General features: G+C 34.8%; 1 protein-coding gene across 2 annotated transcripts in view; it reads left to right on the top strand.

The window, feature by feature from the left end:
- Positions 1–20456, top strand: part of SYCP1 (synaptonemal complex protein 1) — a 121406-nt gene that overhangs the window by 31275 nt on the left and 69675 nt on the right. For both annotated transcript variants that reach the window (XM_008697742.1, XM_008697741.1), the window contains exons 12-15: positions 9843–9937; positions 10441–10625; positions 12035–12102; positions 19053–19114. In XM_008697742.1, coding sequence (XP_008695964.1) covers positions 9843–9937; positions 10441–10625; positions 12035–12102; positions 19053–19114 — 410 coding nt within the window. The remainder of the gene's footprint in view (positions 1–9842; positions 9938–10440; positions 10626–12034; positions 12103–19052; positions 19115–20456) is intronic.

Raw genomic sequence — 20456 nt, 5'->3', positions numbered from 1 at the left:
CTAATTTAAAAAATAAAATAAAAATAATTAAAAAATTAAAAAAATAAGTTGCTGAGGACAATGCACAAGAGGTTACTGCCTATGTTTTCACTTAGGAATTTTATGGTTTCAAGTCTCACATTTAGGTCTTTAATCCATTTTGAGTTTGTTTTTGTGTATGATGTAAGAAAGTGGTCCAATTTGATTCTTTTAAATGTTGCTGTTCAGTTATCCCAGCACCATTTATTGAAGAGACTGTGTTTTTCCCATTATATATTCTTGACTCCTTTGTTGTAGATTAATTGATCATGTATGTGTGGATTTATTTCTGGACTCTCTATTATGTTCCATTGATCCATGTGTCTGTTTTTGTGCCAGTACCATGCTATTTTGTTTACTACAGTTTTGTAGTGTATCTTGAGATCTGGGATTGTGATACCTCCAGCTTTGTTGTTGTTTTTCAAGATTGCTTTGGCTATTCAGGGTCTTTTGGGGTTTCATTCAAATTTTAGAATGATTTTTTCTAGTTCTGTTAAAAATACTATTGGTATTTTGATAGGGATTACATTGAATATGTAGATTGCTTTGGGTAGTATGGGTATTTTAACAATATTAATTCTTCTAGTCCAGGAGCGTGGAATGTCTTTTATTTGTATCCTCTTCAATTTCTTTCATCAATGTCTTATAGTTTTTCAGAAGTACAGGTCTTTCACCTCCTTGGTTAAATTTATTCTTTGGTATTTTATTCTTTTTGGTGCAATTGTAAATGGGTTTGCTTTCTTAATTTCTCTTTCTGCTACTTTATTATTAGTGTATGGAAATGCAACAGATTTCTGTATATTTTGTATCCTGTGACCTTACCGAATTAATTTATCCATTCTAGTAGTTTTTTGGTGGAGTCTTCAGGGTTTTCTATCTATAGTATCACATCATCTGCAAATAGTGAAAGTTTCACTTCTTTCTGACCAATTTGGATGCTTTTTATTTCTTGTCTACTGGCTGTGGCTAGGGCTTCTAGTACTATGTTGAATGAAAGTGGTGAGTGGACATTCTTGTTTCTGATCTTAGAAGAAAAGCTTTCAGGTTTTCACCCTTGAGTATGATGTTAGCTGTGGGTTTTTCATATATGGCCTTTATGATCTTGACGTATGTTCCCTCTAAACCTACTTTGTTGAGGGTTTTTATCATAAATGGCTGCTGTACTTTGTCAAATGCTTTTTCTGCATCTACTGAGGTGATCATATCGTTTCTATCCTTTCTCTTATTGATGTGATGTAATCACGTTGATTGATTTGTGAATATTGAACCACCCTTGTATACCAAGAATAAATCCCATTTGATCATGGTGAATGATTTTTTAAATGTATTGTTGCATTTGGTTTGCTAATATTTTGTTGAGTATTTTTGCATCTATGTTCATCAGAGATATTGGCCTGCAGCTATCTCTTTTTGTGGCATCTTTATCAGGTTTTAGTATCAGGGTAATGCTCGCCTCAGAAGGAATTTGGAAGTTTTCCTTTTCTATTTTTTTGGAATGGTTTGAGAAGAATAGGTATTAACTGGTCTCTGAATGTTAGTAGATTCACCTGTGAAGCCATCTGGTCCTGGACTTTTGTTTGTTGGGAGTTTTTTGATTGCTGATTCAATTTCATTGCTAATATTCAGTATGTTCAAAATTTCTGTTTCTTCCTGATTAAGTTTGTGAAGATTCTTTTTTTTTAAAGAATTTATCTGTATCTTTTAGGTTGTCCAATTTGTTGGCATATAATTTTTCATAATCTTCTCTTATGATCTATTGTATTTCATGGTTTTGGTTGTTATTTCTGTTCTTTCATTTCTGATTTTATTGAGTCCTCCTTTTTTTTTTTTTTTTTTTTTGAGTCCTTTCTTCCTTGAGGAGTCTTGCTAAAAGTTTGTCAATTTCATATCTTTTCAAATGTAGGCTTTGTACTTTCTAACTATTTTAGGTGTTAGGCTAGGTTGTTTACTTGAGATTTTTCTTTTTAAGACTTATTTGTTTTAGAAAGAGAGAGTGCAGGTGGGGGTAGATGCAAGGAAGAGGGAAAAAGAGAATCCCAAGCAGACTCCGTGCTGAGCGTGGAGCCCAATGCTGGGCTCAGTCTCATGACCCTGAGATCATGACTTGAGCTGAAACCAAGAGCTAGACACTCGACTGACTGAATTGCCCTGCTTTTTTTTTTTTTTTCTTTCTTGAGGTTGGCCTGTACTGCTGTAAACTTCCCTCATAGAACTGCTTTTGTCCCAAAGATTTTGGACTGTTGTGTTTTTTTTTTTTTCCCCTTTTTAAAAAAAATTATCTCCAGTTAGCTAACATATAGTACATCATTAGTTTCATTTGTAGAGTTCAATAATTCATCAGTTACATGAAACACCGAATGCTCATCACATCACATGTCTTCCTTAATGCCTGTCACCCAGTTACCCCATCCTCCCACCCACCTCCCCTCCAGCAACCCTCATTCTTCCTCATAGTTACGAGTGTCTCATGGTTTGTCTCCCTCTGATTTCTTCCCATTCCATTTTTCCCTCCCTTCCCTTATGATCCTCTGCACTGTTTCTTATATTCCTCATATGAGTGAAACCATATGATAATTGTCTTTCTCTGATTGACTTATTTCACTCAGAATAATACCCTCCAGTTCCATCAATGTTGATGTAAATGGTAATGGTTCATCCTTTTTGATGGCTGAGTAATATTCCATTGTGTATGTGTGTATATTCTGGAGAATGTTCCATGTGAACTCTAGAAGAATGTGTACTCTGTTGCTTTAGGATGGAATGCTCTGAATATCTCTGTGAAGTCCATTTGGTCCAGTGTGTCATTCAAAGCTCTTGTTTCCCTGTTGATCTTCTGCTTAAATGATCTATCCATTGCTGTGAATGCTGTGTTAAAGTCCCCTACTATTATTGTATTATTATCAATGTGTTTTTTTAATTTTGTTATTAATTGGTTTATATAATTGGCTGCTCCCATGTTTGGAACATAAATAAATGCAATTTTTAGATTTTCTTGTTGGATAGACCATTTAATTATGATATATTGTCCTTCCTCATCTTTTATTACAGTCTTTGGTTTACAGTCTAATTTGTCTGATATAAGAATAGCTGCCCAAGCTTTCTTTTGATGTCCATTAGCTTGAGAAATGGTTTTCCACTCATTTTCAATTTGGAGGTGTCTTTGGGTCTAAAATGCATCTCTTGCAGACAGCATATCAATCGGTCTTGCTTTTTTATCCAATCTGATACCCTGTGTCTTTTGATTGGGGCATTTAGCCCGTTTACATTCAGAGTAACTATTGAAAGATATGAATTTAGTGCTACTGTATTACGTGTAAAGTCACTGTTTCTGTATATTGTCTCCGTTCCGTTTGTTTGTTTGTTTGTTTGGCTTTGAAGGTTTATTTGGCCCTTTTTTTTATTTTATTTATTTATATATTTATGTATTTATTTATGTTCAGTTAGCCAACATATAGTACATCATTAGTTTTTCGTGTAGTGTTCAATGATTCATTAGTTGTGTATGACACCCAGTGCTCATCAAAACATGTGCCTCCTTAATACCCATCACCTAGCTACCCCATCCTCCCCTTTCCCCTCCCTTCCGTAACCCTCAGTTTGTTTCCCAGAGTCCAGGGTCTCTCATAGTTTCTTTTCCTTTCTGGTCTATGTTACTTTTGAGCTCTCTCTTCTCTTAGAGAATCCCCTTTAATATTTCTCGTAGGGCTGGTTTAGTGATCACAAATTCTTTTAGTTTCTGTTTGTCCTGGAAGCTTTTTTATCTCTCCTTCCATTCTGACTGACAGCCTTGTTGGATAAAGTATTCTTGGCTGCATGTTTTTCTCAGTAGTATCCTGAATATATCATGCCAGTTCTTTCTGGCCTGCCAGGTCTCTGTGAATAGGTCTTCTGCCAGTCTAATGTTTCTACCCTTGTAGGTTAAGGACCTCTTGTCTCTAGCTGGTTTCAGGATTTTCTCTTAAGCTCTCAAATTTGCAAGCTTCACTATTATATGTTGGGGTATTGATCTATTTTTATTGATTTAAATGGGGATTCTCTGCGCCTCCTGGACTTGAATGCCTGTTTCCTTCCCTGGATTAGGGAAGTTCTCAGCTATGATTTGCTCACATATATATCTTCTGTCCCATTTTCTCTTTCCTCTTCCTCTGGGACCCCAATTATTCTAATATTGTTTTGCTTTATGCTGTCACTGATTTCTAGAAGTCTTCGCTCATGATCCTGTCATTGTTTTTCTGTCTTTTCCTCAGCTTCCTTACTTTCCATCATTTTATCTTCTATGTCACTGAGTCTCTCTTCTGCCTAGCTGTTAGAGCACCCATTTTAGACTGCATCTCAGTTAAAGTATTTTTAATTTTGGCATGATTAGATTTTTGTTTCTGCACTAAGGGATTCTCTAGTGTCTTTTATGCTTTTTTCAACCCCAGGTAGTATCTTCATAATCGTTATTCTGAATTTTAGGTCCAACATCTTTCTTATATCCATGTTGATTAAATCTTATAGCAGAGGGTACTATCTCTGGTTCTTTTTTGTTGTTGTTGTGAATTTCTCTTTGTAGTCATTTTGTCCAAAGAAGAATTGATGAACAAGAGAGCAAAATAAAAACTATCCACCACAACCCCAGTGAAATATACAACAGACAAATCAGAAGAGATCAGAAACCAAAAAAGAAAAAAAAAAAGGGAAAAAAGAATATAATCTAACAGGTGGACAGAACAGGATGATATACCTGGTCCTGGGTGCATTTTGGTCTGTTTGTTAGAAGACACTAGTCCCAAAATTGTAAATAGAGAAAAACGTGTGTGTGTATAGACACACACACACACACACACACACACACACACACACACACAAATAAAATTGAGTACAGTGAATACAGTGAAAGAAGCCAAAAATGAATATATTTATAAAATATAAATGTAAAAATGAAAATTAAAAAAAGACTTAAAAAGAGTTGATAAAATAAACTAGTTGAAAGGAAAAAAAAAATTTAAACTAAAAGACTAAAGAATCATGAGAAAAAACCCTCAAATTCTATATACTATTTTCCCCTTGTACTGGAGTTTTTCAGTTCTGTGTGATCTGTAAACTTGGTATTAGTGTGGCGTTCCTGCTGGTCTTCTGGGGGAGGGGCCTGTTGCCCTGATTCTCAGGTGTCTCTGCCTGGGTGGAGTTGCATCGCCCTTGCCAGGGGTCAGGCTCAGGATAAGGTGCTTTGGGTTGCTCTATGTGGCTTTTGTTTCTTGAAGGCTTCCCCTGCTGCTTTAGAGGATGAAAGTAAACCAAGAGTTGGATGCTTAACAAAGTGAGCCACTGAGGTGCTCTTATTCTTGTGCTGTGTAATTCTTCTTTTTGTCTTTTGTTCAGCTTCATTTTCCATTTTTTTTTTCTATGTCACTAATTTATTCTTCTGCTTCTTCAGCCTCCTTCCCCTCCCCAGCTCCTGTAATCCTTTTCTCCACTAAACCATGTCTCTAAACTTCCTACCTTTTTCAGTGTGGCCTCTTCTCTCCTTTCAGTTGTGGAGTTTGTTCTGTCACTCTTCAGGTCAATTTCTGGAGTATTAGGATGATGTGATAGTTATCTAGTTGTGTTTATAGCATGAGATGAGCCCAGACTAGAGTCCTCCTATTGCACAGCCATCCTTTATCCATTAGAGCCCTAAGGATATTAATCATAGTTATTTTAAATTCCATTTGTAGTATTTCCAGCATACCTGCCATGCATAGTTTTGATTCTTGCTCTGTCTCTTCAAACTGTGTTTTTGCTGTTTCGTTTTTCTTTGTAATTTTTTCTTGATAGCTGGACATGATGTAGTGGGTAAAAGGAAAGGCTCTAAATAGGACTTTAGTAATGTGTTGGGAGAGGGGAAGTGTTCTCTAGTCCTATGATTAGGTCTCAGTCTCTTAGTGAGTCTTTGCCTCAGACCTATGAACCTCACAAATATTTCTTAGTTCTTTCCCCACTTCTCCACCCTCCTTTGGTGGGACAGGATGGCTAAAGTAGCCTGGAGTGAGTATTCTCTTCTCTCAGATGGAAGGCTAGACATTCCTGGAATTCACTATTTCCATTCCTCCAGGTCAGTTAGACTGATAAAACCCAGTAGTTTTGGGTCTTGTAAAATTGTTTCTCTTGAGGTCAGATCTTAAGATCAGAGTGCTCTGCTGTATTTCAAAATAATTCCTTCTATTGCCCCTGCTGGAATCATGAGGGGATTTTTCTACAGTATTCACTGTGAGAACTGGTTAAGCCCCTAGTGGTAAAACTAATAAAAATGGGGGGTCCCTGCTAGAACTGGGTCCCCGTGGTGATTTTAACTTTCAGACTTGATTCCTGAGCCTCTAGCAATTTATTAGAGTTTGGCTTTTCCACCATAGCACTGGTTCCCAAGGAGTTGTCAGCTTATAGTTGTTTTCCTCGGTTAAGTTCTGATTCTCTGTATTCTCCTGTTAGTGTCTCCCATTTCGAAGGTAGTAGTTTGCCCTGTGATCTTGCTGCTTTTGTGGATTTAAGAAGAGTTGTTGATTTTTAAGTTCAGCTTTTTACTTGTCCTTAAGGTGAGTGGCACTTCCCAGCTCCTTTAAATGTGGAACTGGAAACCAGAAGTCTGTTAACTTTTCAGTCTGTTTTCTCTCTGTTGTTCAGTTGGCTAATTTCTATTTTTCTATCTTTTAGTTCAGTTATTCTTTCTTCTGGCCCCTCCATTTTGTCACTAGCCCAGATGCTGAGGTTCTTATTTTGATTTTTTTTTTTAGTTCTAAAATTTTCATTTGGTTGGTTTTTACATCTTTAATGAGACTTTCTGTTTCTTGCTAAGGCTTTCTGTTTTTTTCTTTTGTTTCAAGTGTGTTTATAATTGTTCATTGAAGCATTTATATAATGATTGCTTTAAGATCTTTGTCAGATAATTGCTCTCTCTCGGTGTTGGCATCTATTAATGGTCTTTTCATTCAGTTTGAGATTGTCCTAGTTCTTATGATGAGATATTGTTATTGAAATCCTGATGGTTTTGTAAGATGTAATGAGACTCTAGATCTTATTTCTTTTGTTTTAGCTGGCTTCCTTTTACACATCTTTGTCTGAGGAAGTGGGGTTGCTGCCTTGTTTCTGCTAGCTGGAGGTCAAAGCCAGGTTTCCTAGTTGGCCTTGGTTGATACCTGAATGGCGATGGTGTTCTTGTCAGTACTGTTTGAGTTGGGAGTTCTGTCTCCCTCTGTGGTCCCAATGACACCATGTAGTGATGCCCTCATTATTGTGGGTTTGGTGGAATTTGTTGCTCTTGACTAGGCCTCCTGTGATACTACCTCAGTGGGGAGTGAGAGGAGTACCTTATTATTATTACTGGATGGAGGTAGACATCCAGACTCCCCATATAATTTCTACTGCTGCTGCTGGGGTTGGGGCACTCACTACTGGTTGGAGATGAAGGACACAACTCCCTATTTGATTTTATCTGACACCACTTTGATGGGAGTGTTTTAATGCCTTACCACAGCCTCATTATGTCATTCCTAGAAGTTTTATTTAGTTTATGGATATCTTCCTTCTTTTGTTTTTAAAGAATGATATAATACTTTTTTAAAATCCACAACCAGTAATTCTAGCATCTGAAATCTTTGCAGATCCAAGTCCACCTTTCATTTATTCTGCTGACTTTGCTCATGGTGCTTTGTTTCCTCTTGTGATTGTGAGGTCTTGTAACTTCATCTGTGGAACTTCTTTAACACTTTGATTGGAAGTACATTTTTCCAGAGAAAATTTGCATTAGCAGCTCTGGGATCCTGGGTGAACTTAGAGACACTTCAAATTAAGTTTTGGCTTGGAGCTTTTTAGAACATTCAAGCAGCATACATTCAGTTCTCACACATGCCTAAGGTCTAGTTTGTGATTATGATTTCTCAGAGGAGACATTTATTACCAGACTATGAGAAATAGTATCATAGTGGACACCACAGTTTTTGGTTATCATTTTCTTCTCTCCAGATATGCTTTTACCATTTTGTTTTCAGAGGTGGACCACTGGGGGTATAGTTCTAGTGGTAGAGCATTTGACAGCAGAGGTGGACCACTAACCCTTTCATTTCTACACAGATTTTCAGAATGGAACTTTTAAAAATATAAACCTGAAACATAATTTTGTTGCCTAACATCCTTCATCATTTTGCATGGTCTTTATGACTTATAAACCTTATAAACCTTTGAGCAAGTCATATAAGTCCTGTTATGATCTTGCCCTTATTATCTTTCCAATCATATCTGCTTTGATTCCTCCCTCATACTTTAAGTTTCATGCTATTGAAATCAATTTCCTTTAGACCCCAGAATGTGTCATCTTGTCTCTTCCATTTTTGTTTTTGTACGTGCTCTTTCACCTGTCTATGATACACTTTTTTCCCCAACAACTCCCACTTACTCTTGTTAATTCCTCCTGGCTTTCAAATGTTTGAACTGAGCTGACAGTTTCTGGAAGCCTCCCTTGAGTTTTCCCTATCTATGTCTGTCTCCCCTTATCTCTGACTTCTATTGATCCTTTTGGCTTGGGTGCCCCCTCTCTATATATTTCCAGAATTTCCGAGTGAGTGCCCATCAGCACTTATCATTGATTATTTGTCTGCTTGCCCAGTTGCATTGTAAATACCATGAATTTTAAGGTCCAATTTCTAGTATACACCACCATTATCATTGCCATAATAATCTTTAACATTTATTGACTATATGCTACACATTTTTGTTAAACATTTTAAGTTGCATTATTTTGTTTAATCCTAACAGCACTCCTTCAAGATATGAATAACTATCATTATTCTCTTTTTCCAGTTGAAAAAAGTGGAGACAGACTGGTTAAGTATCATGCCCAAGCTTAGGTAACTAGTAAGAGGACATAGAATAATTTGAATCCAGGGCAGAGAGCATGAACTTCTTTTTTTGTCCTATTGTTTTTATGAGGCTTAAAAGTGAATGCACACATACACATAAAGCACACAGACTAGTACCTAACACTTAGTAAACATTACCTATAGAGTCAAAAGCTTTTTTAAATAATATTTCAGCACATGAATATAGTATTTTATTTTAATTATTTACTTAGAGATTTATTTATTTGAGAAAGAGAGAGGGAGAGAGAGAAAATGAGCAGGAGGGGCAAAGGGAGAAGGAGAGAGAATCTCAAACAGGCTCTGCTGAGCTTGGAGTCCAACACCGGGCTTGATCTCACAAGCCTGAGATTATGACCTAAGCCAAAATCAAGAGTTGGATGCCTAACCGGCTACACCACCCAGGTGCCCCAAGTGTAATATTTTAGAAAATTGAAACTCAAAATGGGCAATGATGAAAATGAAATACAGAATAGTTTCACCATTAGAAGATAAATTACTTGTAATATTTTTGTGTGTATTGTTTCCTTTCACATGTACTATTTATATAAATACCATTTCAACTTGCCCTTTTTATTATGTGAGTTTTGTGACTATATAGTCCAAATTAATAAAGTCTATCATCATTTATAGTGGCTACATGATATGCCATTGTGTGTATGTACCATTGTAATTTATCTCCTGTTGAATATTTAGGTTGTTTTCAATGTTTAGCTATTATTAAAAATGTAATACCAAAAATCTTCATATGTTCACCATTGAGTGCTTGGGAGATAATAATCTTGAAAAGTCAATAAAAGTAGATGATGGCCAGTATCAGTGCATCTATATTTGCATAATTATACTTCACTTTAGAGTATCTCATGGAGGAAAAAAAGTAATTGTAACAAATAATTTGCTTTCTTGGTATGTATTTTTTATTACATACTACCAATCCACAACTCTCTTTTTTAGAATTACAGAATGAAAACTTAAAAGAATCAAATGAGAAGCAGGATCATTTGACATCAGAACTAGAAGATATTAAAATGTCTTTGCAAAGAAGTGTGGTATGATATAAAAAACCGATTAGTGTGTGATAAGCATCACACTATGAATCAACAGATATTTATTGAAAGCTAGTACTATGTACAAGGGCCCAGAACTTCAAATAGAGAGGATAAAATCCCAGTCTACAAAATGCTTATAGTTTAATTAAAAACATTGAATAAAAACACTCAAAAGAATAACTAAAAATACAAGATCGTGCTATAAGTACCAACAGTGATTCAGGCAAAAATTGATACAGTAGTTCTAAAAATTGAAAGAACACTACGGGCAAGGAAGACTCCATTGGGAGGTTGGGACTATAGGCTGACTTTGGGAGAATGGTGAATTGAAATAGGAGTATTAAATGGGCATTCCAGATTGACCAAGGTGTGGGTGTGTGGGGGGATGATAGAATCAGGAGGGAGGGAGAGGCAGCAAATTCCAGAAGCAGATAAGTTCAGGTTTTTTTTTTTTCTTAAGGGCCTTGGATTATAGCATTTGTTTTGTACTTTATTTCATTTAGAGTACTCAGAAGGCTTTAGAGGAAGATTTACAGGTAGCAACAAAAAAAATATATCAGCTCACTGCAGAAAAAGAAGCTCAAATGGAAGAATTTAATAAAGCTAAAGCTGCTCATTCATTTGTGGTTACTGAACTTAAAACTTCTATCTGCAACCTGAAAGAATTATTGACAACAGAACAGCAAAGGTAAAAATATTTTTTATTTAGCTGAATAAAAACAACTTATCTGCAATATTCAATGTATTTTCTCTTCATTGTCAACTGACTTCCTTAACATCTGTAACCAAGTCTCCCTCTTTTTAAAAAGATTTTATTTATTTATTTGAGAGAGAGAGAGTGAGCTTGAGTGGGGAAAGGGACAGAGGGAGAGGGAGAAGCAGACTCCCTGCAGAGCAGGGAGCCCGAAGTGGGGCTCGATCCTGGGACCCTGAGATCATGACCTGAACTGAAGGCAGGTGCTTAACGACTGAGCCACCCAGGAGACCTCCAAGTCCCTTTTGTAATGTAAAAAGTGGGAATACATTTTAAAAACTTATATTAGGTAAGCGGGGATCCTGGAAAAAGGTAGTGGGTATTCTCTAGGATAGTTCCCATGCATACTCTGTCATAGAGTCAATCTATATAGACAAGCTCATAAGTGCTGATGCAGTGATAGGACATATTTAATTAAACTATGGATTCTTATTAGCTTCATAGAAATAACTTCCTAGGGTGTGGGTTTGTTTTACTGGGGTCTGTAACCTTTCTGATATATAAAATTAGTAACTAGCCTGGATCAGAGTAGGTACTCAAGTACTCTTATTAAATTAATGAATTAATGAATGTATCTATAAAAATTCATTTGCATTTCATCTAAATAACAATTTGTCTAAAGCTTGAATTAAAAACTTACTCTGTTTTCACTTTTTTATATTTGTATTTATTAAGCTGTGTTATGAGGCCTAAGTGATTATTTTTGTCCCATTAGCATTAGGGTTAATTAAGTCTGGTAGGATGAAAGAGAGGAACAAGCTTTTCTGTGAAGTCATGACCAGTGTTTTTTCTCTACTGCTTATGAATGGTAGAGGAAGAAAAGCTAGCTTTCCTAAAAAGCTCAGCTCATCTTATATATTCTTGGTTGACCTATCTAAGCAATTTCAAATTTTGAAATTGTAAGTGACCTTAAATATCATCTATTCCAATTACCTCAGTTTTTTAGATGAGGAAGCAGAAAGCTGGGGAAAGTAAGTGAATCGCACAATTCTCACATTTATATTGTTCCTAAGGCAGAATTCAATGTAATAATAGTTACATATTCAATCTCTTTCAAAGTTCTAGGATGCTTTAATTTGATTATCATCAATAGCTAAGAGGTAAATTGTCACCATAAACTTTAAGGTTTTTGTGCAGATGTAATTAATATACAACTATGTATTAATAATAATATCTTATTTTGAAGTGTAATGCCATATGGCATGATAGGTACTCAAAAAAATATTTCATAATTGAATGAGTGAATCTTTGCAAGATATATTGTTAAATTGCACCAATTTTAGTTACTAGATGAATTCTGATTAAAAGAATGTTTTACATTGTAAACTAATATATTTTACAAGATTGGAAAAAAGTGACGATCAATTGAAAATACTTACCGTGGAGCTTCAGAAGAAATCAAGTGAACTGGGTAAGATTTAGAGAATAATATGTACATGATAATATTAACCAATTATAAAAACATAAACTATTTCAGAATAAAATATAGTTTCTCCTCTGTCATTTATCAGTGATTATTTTGTAATTTTTAATTTGACTTTTCAAAGACAGAAAATTTAAACCTTAAAGACTTCAGTTCCATTATGTAGTTCATAGATACCTAGAAGTGTAAGGAGCCTAAGAGATGTCTGTAGTCTGTTTTTCTTATTTTAGGATTTAGAGGCCTTAATGATTCTTGGTGAAAAATGTCTGTTATATTTTCATTGAATTTTGAAATTCTATTGATTTGTCATTATGAACTTTGGATTTGGATTATGAACTATTTATAGGAAAATGCTATCCTATTTTAGTCATATGGTATTGTTAATATTCAACAGATTTCATGGCCAAAAGAGAGAGAAGTTCTGTAGTTATTTTGTGAATTTATGACCTTCTAATTAGCTAATCCTAGTAACTCCTATGTTTCATATTTACAGATATGTACAGATGTGGAGAATTACAAAGATAGAAAAACATTTTTTCTAATTTTGGAGAAAAGAATTATTTTTAAAAGATTTATTATATTTTATTTTTAGAGAGAGGGAGTGAGCGAGCATGTGCAAGAGTGGGGAGGGAGTAGAGGGAGAGGTAGTCTGAAGCAGACTACCCCTGAGCATGGAGCCTGACACAGGGCTTGATCCCATGACCCTGAGATCATAACCTGAGCTGAAATCAGGAGTTAGATGCTTAACCATCTGAGCCACACAGGTGCCTCCAAAAGATTTATTTTTATAAATTAAAATAATGCATGAATTGGCAGGTGTTTTTCTAGACTATCTACACAACTTCTGTAAGCTGTATTATTAGCTTTGGATACTTGTATAATTAAAATAATTGCAAGAATTTTTGCCTTGGTGTAGGATGTTTGGTTGAACTTTTGAAACTTATGCTTTTCCTTTGGTAATGCCTAATTTCCTACTATTGACTAGACCAAGCTTTGAGTGTCCAAAATTGTACTATTCAATGATAAATAATTTCTTTGGTATTATTTTATGTTAGAATGGTTGTAAATGCATTTTTCATCTAATTTTTAAATCTTCCTTCAATTGAATGTTGTATATTAAGGAATAATTTTAGTTCTTAAAATATCTTTAATGGATATTTATTTGTAATAATTCACTCTGATATTGAAATTAAGTGGCTCTTACTGTCAGATTAACAAATCAAATGCATAAGGTGATTTTTCTCATAACAGAGCAATATATTAAGAGAAGTTTGGATAAAAAATACTTCTAGAACTGTGAAGCAGTTCTGTGTGTGTTTCTTAGCATTATCTTAGGTGCTGTGGGAACATGTACAGGATGTAAAAAACCACGCTCTTGAGAAATCTTTAATTATTGTGGGAGAAATGTTGAACACATAAAATAATTAGAACGGTGTTTCCGAAATGAGGGGATGAGCAAGAATTGTATTAAGGGAAGGAAATATTGGAACTTCTTTTTTTAAAAATATTTCTGCATGTGCATATCTCTTTATTAACAGCATCTATATACCTTGAAGTTTTTAAAAAAAAATTTTATTGTTATGTAAGTCACCATACAATACATCATTAGTTTTTGATGTAGTGTTCCATGATTCACTGCTTGCATTTAACACCCAGTGCTCCATGCAATATGTGCCCTCCTTAATACCCATCACCAAGCTAACCCATCCCCCCACTTCCCTCCCTTCAGGAACCCTCAGTTTGTTTCTCATAGTCCATAGTCTCTCATGGTTTGTGTCCCCCTCTATTCCCCCCACTTCATATTTCCCTTCCTTCTCCTAATGTCCTCCATGCTATTCCTTATGTTCCACATAGAAGTGAAACCATGTGATAATTGCCTTTCTGTGCTTGACTTATTTGACTTAGGATCATTCCCTCCAGTTCCATCCATGTCTATGCAAATGGTGGGTATTCATCCTTTCTGATGGCTGAGTAATATTCTATTGTATATATGGACCACATCTTCTTTATCCATTCGTCTGTTGAAGGGCTTCTCGGCTCCTTCCACAGTTTGCTATTGTGGACATTGCTGCTATGAACATTGGGGGTGCATGTGGCCCTTCTTTTCACTACATCTGTATCTTTGGGGTAAATACCCAGTAGTGCAATTGCTGGATCATAGGGTAGTTTTATTTTTAACTTTCTGAGGAACTTCTATTTATTTTATGCTTTTCATATGTTTTTATAATGAATATCACAATACATGTATTTATTTTTAAAAATTTTATATGATATATAAATATGTATTTGTATTTTATACATATTTATGTATTTGGGGTGAATGCTCACAGATTTGTTACTGATGGAGATGTGTTAATGCTGATGACAAGAGGAAGCCAAAGGTATCAGTGTGGACTGCAGAATTGGAAAAGACTTTATAGAAGAGGTAGATTTTAAATGTAGACTTTAAGGTATAAAGAGGCTTTGGGTAGTGGTAGAGAATGGTGGAATGTGGAAAGCGTTACATGTAGGAGCTCAGTGTTAACAATAACATAAGTAAGTGCTCAGCATTAGCTTATTTCCTTATTCTGTTAAAAGTGTAGTTCTCAAAATCAAAATCTTGGATGATACTCTTTTCTCTTTTTTCTCCCTTATCTTTCACTTCTAATTGGTTATCCAGTGCTGCTGTTTCTAACTTTTAATATCTAGCTCATAAAATCTAACTAATGTAATTTTATCTTTCGAATCATTCCCTTTTTCTTCATCTCCACAGACCTAGAACAACTCTAGCCCTTATTTCTTCTTTCCTGGTTTTAAGATTCCAGCACATTCACTTAGTCTACCAGAGGGATGCATGTGAGTAACATAATGGACACAAATTGTATTTGGCACAAACCATGCTTCAGATCGCCCTCATTTGTCTTCATCTTTGTTCATCCCTTGTTGTATTTAATAGAATACAAACAGAAGCTTTGCCTTATTTTCATAACCTTTTTTCTTGCTGCAATAGCCTGTATTCTTATTGCTTTGTTTCCTGATTATGCTTTGCGTTCTTCCTTGATGGTATATTCTTAAGCTTACATCTTGGTTAGAATATTCCTCCATCAGCCTCCATCGTTCCCTCAGCAGTCTCAGTCATTGACTCATACTAAGACCACTTTTTTTCTGCACAGATAAAGACTGCTCTACGTCTTCTATCTTGACATTAGGTCTGGACCACACACCTCTGACCAATACTAATTGTAGTAGCTTGAGAATCAGTATTTTTGTTTCCAGTCTTGTCTCTTGTTGATTCTCTGCGTTGGTGCTAGAGTGTTCCTTTTAAAAATACAAATCTGACTCTTCTGTGTTGTAAATTGGAGTCATCTCACTGCTTGAGTTTGAACTCTTTAAATATCACCCGATGTTTTATCGTTCATTTAAAGAGTAAGGTAGTGCAGACAAAGCAAATTAAAACCAACTGTAGACACAAAGTCTTTGTCAATTTATTCTCAGTTTTTGACTTGGTACAGTTTGCTTTGCTTCCTCATATGTGTCCTCTCTTCAATTTAGTCTAATGTTGCTCTAAACAGGTTTTACTCCTGTGGTCATTTTTCTGTATTTGTACCCATGTTTGCTTTTACTCTGTTATGTAACAGATTTTCCCTCTAATGTTTTCTATTGCTTTCTTATTTGATGATTAGATAACATAATAACTATTGAATTTAGACTCAGATGTTTATTCCTTGTTTAGTTTTGGATATTTAAGTAGAAACATAACAGACATGGTCTTTGTGCTGATATGAGATTTGTGCTTTACTTAGGGAGACATATAAAATAACATTTAATTACAAATGAGAATAAGTGCTATGAAGACAATGAAAATGAAACCATGTAAGAAAATAATGGGGCCTAATTTAGATTTGGTGATAAGGCATGACCTTTAACTGACCTCATAAATAAGTGAGATTTAGTGAGGTAAAGCATGTGAGTTGGAGACAGCTTTTCAGTCAGAAGGAAACACATATAGAAATGGTCTGAGTAGAGAAAGACAATTATCATATAGTTTCACTCATTTATGGAACATAAGAAGTAGAAAGATCAGTAGGAGAAGAAAGGGAAGAAGGAAGGGGGGGTAAACAGAAGGGGGAATGAAGCATGAGAGACTATGGACTCTGGGAAACAAACTGAGGGCTTCAGAGGGGAGGAGGGTGGAGGAATGGGATAGGCTGGTGATGGGTATTAAGGAGGGCACGTGTTGCATGGAGCACTGGGTGTTATACGCAAGTAATGAATCATGGAACTTTACATCAAAAACTAGGGATGTACTGTATGGTGACTAACATAATAAAAAAATATTATTAAAATAAAGATAAAAAAAAGAAATGGTCTGAGTTGTGAAGGAGCTTGGTTAATTCAAGTGACTGAATGAAAGCCTATGTGACTGAGTGTAAGAAGTGATATGAAAAAGGTAATGAAATGAGTATGAGATGATAAGGACAAAATCAGGTAGGAGTAAGGAAAGGAATTTTGATTTTTTTCTAACCATGAAGGAAAACCATTAAAAGATTTTTAAGTAGTGGGATGACATGATCTGGTTTACGTTTTTAAAGAATTGCTGCAACTTCCGTATGGCAAATAAATTTGATGGTGGGTGGGGAATGCTGATAGGAAAAAATAGAAGTGGAGAAATTAGCTTGGAAGCTATTTGAGTGGTAGAGGCATGGGAGAATATCTTTTAAAAAAGTGGAATCATATCACACTTATGCTAGCGTTTGGTGAGCTCATGAATCTGAGGACATCTTGTCTATCTTGAGCTCTGAAAATTTTTCTCCTCTTATTTTTTCTTTTCTAGTGTCATTATTCTAAGTTCTGATATGTGGATTTTAGAAATTCTGGATCTATCCTTTATATTTTAAAATTTCTCTTTTATACTTTCTACCTTTTAGTTCTTTTTAGGGAGGGAACTTGGGGAAACATTTTTTGGCTTCCCCTTGCTAATTCAGTCTTTAGTTATGTTAATTTTGCTGTTTTTAAAGTTTTAGTTATCAAATTTTAAATTTCTAAGAGGTCTAGGTGATTTATTTCGTGGATATTGTACCCTGTTGGAATATACTGTACTTAGCAAAGTATCTGCTTCTGTTTGCTTTGTTAATTCCTTCTTGGATTTTATTTTAGTTCTTTTAATTGAATTTGGTGCCTCTCTTTTATGGTTTTGCTTTTCTTCACTAATTGTTGGTTCTTGATTATTCATCTAAATATTTGAAAATCTTTTTTCACCCACATATGTTATAATCTGATTTTTCTGATTATGTGGGGTGGGGAAGGGGGAGATGGAGAGGAAAGGTGGGCTAGGTAGCTAAACTTTTGGGTTTAGGAGATGTTTATCTTGCTTAGAGATTATGAGTTGTTTGGGGGCACTGGTGCATCCCTTTGGCTCCAATTCCTAAATCATTGATTAAACTTGAGGTGGGCTTGTGTGGTGGGAGGTATGGTCTAGGTGTTTCACATAGCCTTCATTGAATTAATGTCGGTCCCCCCTCTCCCTGCAGGATTCTTCAACTTTTTGTTTGTTCATGTAGTCTGGTTTTTTAATGTCGTAAATACATATATTTTTTGTGTCTTTTATAAAGGGATTGGGGGTGAGAGAATGTGGAGACATGCTTAGTCCTATCTTTAACCAATCCTTGAATTTGAAAAAATTAACCCTAAAAAGAGTTGGGTAAAAACCTAAAATGAAATGTTGTGGTTAAATAAGCTTTGCTTGTGACAGGTTTTTCTTTGAGAGTCCATAGTGGCATTTTATATTTTGTTGATTTTTTTCCTTAAAAACTATGGGCAATTATTACAATTTTTGTTTATTTTTAATGTACAGAGTAGTTCCAGCAAATCTCTTATATCTCCAATTGTTAAGAACCCGTAACAGTAAGGAAGGACAATGTTTCAGATACAATAAAATTTTAGGTGACAGCTAGACATCATTTGGGAACTTTGTAGACAGTTAAACAATCTAAGAAAGAAAAAAGGAGGTTTGAGCTGGAAATATTTTAAAATTAATTAGCCTAATACTGAATTAATAGAAGATAGAAAAGTATTGTAGAGTGTTACTATTTAGGGTAGGGGAAAAAAAAGGGTGTCAGCAAAGAAAATAGCAGGAGTTTGAGAGGACAGGAAATCAAAGGGAGAAAAGTAGAGAGTAATTAATAACATCAAATGCCAGAAAGCTCCAAAATAAAGAGGACTGAGAATTATACCACAAATCGGTTATTGATGATCTTTGAGATCATAGTTTTTTTTAATGTAATAAGTGTAATTAACGTAATGAGGTAGGGATTAATTTTGCATGGAGCCAAGAAAGAAATGTGTAGATAACAAACAGGAATTTGTCTGCAAAACAAAGTAAGAAATTTGATGGTACTATGAAAGAGCAGACAGGTCAATCAGATATTGTTTTGTATTCAAATAGATGTTTAGATGGGGTGGAGGAATTTAAAGTTTCCTGTAAGAGAGTCCATGTATATTGGTAACATAGCAGCTAAAATCTCAGAGGAGGTAGGAATATTGAGGTCCAGAGCACAATGTCAGAATTAGCTTGAGAAAAGTGGATGACTACTTCTTTTTAGTTTAGAGTGAAGATTAAGAGGTCAGATATTTAGACAGTGATGAAGTAAGGGTAAAGGGACGTGCTATGTGACCTCATTCCAAATATATTTTTTATAGATCCATTGCTTATTTTGGTTGATGAACTTGAGTTCATTTGGTTGTGGAATTCTACTTTATAGAAACATTATTAGTAATATCTATACATTATTTTTGCATAGTTCCATTTGGACTTCCTCTATGCTTTATGGTGCTTTAGTTTCACTAACCCATCTCTTGGTTTTTTGCCTTTAAAAAGATGGTATTCTTATTTCTTGTCTCTTCTTTCCTGTTCTTTTAATCTGATTTTTAACACTTTTTTATTCTTTTGTTTCTTTTAGAAGAGATGACTAAGCTTAAAAATAATAAAGAAGTAGAACTTGAAGAATTGAAAAAAATCTTGGTAAGTATATAATTTCTCTTATTAATATAGAGCAGTTACTTTTCAAGATAATGTTGAATCTACTGAGACTCTCACACTATAGATGTTTTATATTAGTGTTTTCAGTTAAAATATAAAAAAATACATTTATGTTTTAGTAAAGCCACATTCTTATCTGTAGCAAATTAATATATTTTGAAAACTGTCTTGGTGAAGGTGTTTATATTATTTGAACATGTGTTGACAGTACATTTAAGTAAGATCAAATATGCTGTGATATTACTGGTTTACTGATAGTAAATTTGGTATACCTTTGATACCTTTGAGACACAAAGCTATAATTTTGGGGAAGATATATATGTTGTATATTCAGTAACTATGTTTAGTGTTCAGATAGAATCATGTTTAATGAACTTGTTAGGCTAGGCTTAATTATGTTTTAATTGAATACAACATGTGGAGCATGGGCGGCAAACTTTTTTGAAGGACTGGAGAGTAAATGTTTTAGACTTTGTAGTTAATATACAGAATGCTAATTCTCTTCTCCTCCTCCTCCTATTTCCACACCTCCCCTCCCCCTTCTTGTCCTCCTCTTCTCCTTTATTTTTAACAACCTTGTAAAAATGTAAAAATTATTCTTAGGTTGAGGGCCTACAAAAAGAGACTGTAGGTTGATTTTATCCAGCAGGCCGTAGTTTGCCAGCCCTTATATAATAGTTTATGATTACAGATATTTGATTTTGGGTTTAACCTATTGCATCTCTACCTGATTTTGCAACTCTTGATTCTTCCATCTCTTAGGAATCATTATTTCCAAATGCTTATCCTTTCTCCATTGAATTGCTTTACTCGAACTCTTGCGAAGAATAATGTTTACATTGCTTTCAGATTTGATAATGCATACTTATTTTTTTGTTATACTTTAAGTCTCAGCTTGAATTTCAGTTTAGGTAACCTCTTGATATTATCTATAAACCTCTCTTATCTAGTTTAGGTCTCTGTATGACTTGTGCCTATAGTCACGCTAAACTTTTCCTTTATAGCACTTAACACAAATGGAATTAATTTCTTTTTGGTATAATTGTTTAAAGCTTTATTCACGCTTTGACTCCCCCTTACTTAGCACAGTAGGTGGTATATAGTAGATCCTCAGTGAATAAATAGCGGAATGAAGGTATGCTCACATAAGGGCTAAGAACACATGTCCTGTTTTCCTTGTAACTTTAGTACTTACTTAGCACAGTGACTGATACTTTATAAGTATTTGTTGAATGAATGAATACTAAGCATTATATTTACTATAAAGATTCACTCCTATGCAGATAAGGATTGGTTTAGGGTTTTGTTAAATTTGGACAGCAAT

The sequence above is a fragment of the Ursus maritimus genome, unplaced genomic scaffold, assembly GCF_017311325.1.
Source record: "Ursus maritimus isolate PB19 unplaced genomic scaffold, ASM1731132v1 scaffold_12, whole genome shotgun sequence".
In the NCBI taxonomy this organism is placed as follows: Eukaryota; Metazoa; Chordata; class Mammalia; order Carnivora; family Ursidae; genus Ursus; species Ursus maritimus.
Note: the sequence above shows the minus strand (reverse complement) of the source record. Positions and strands in the feature narration are given on the sequence as shown.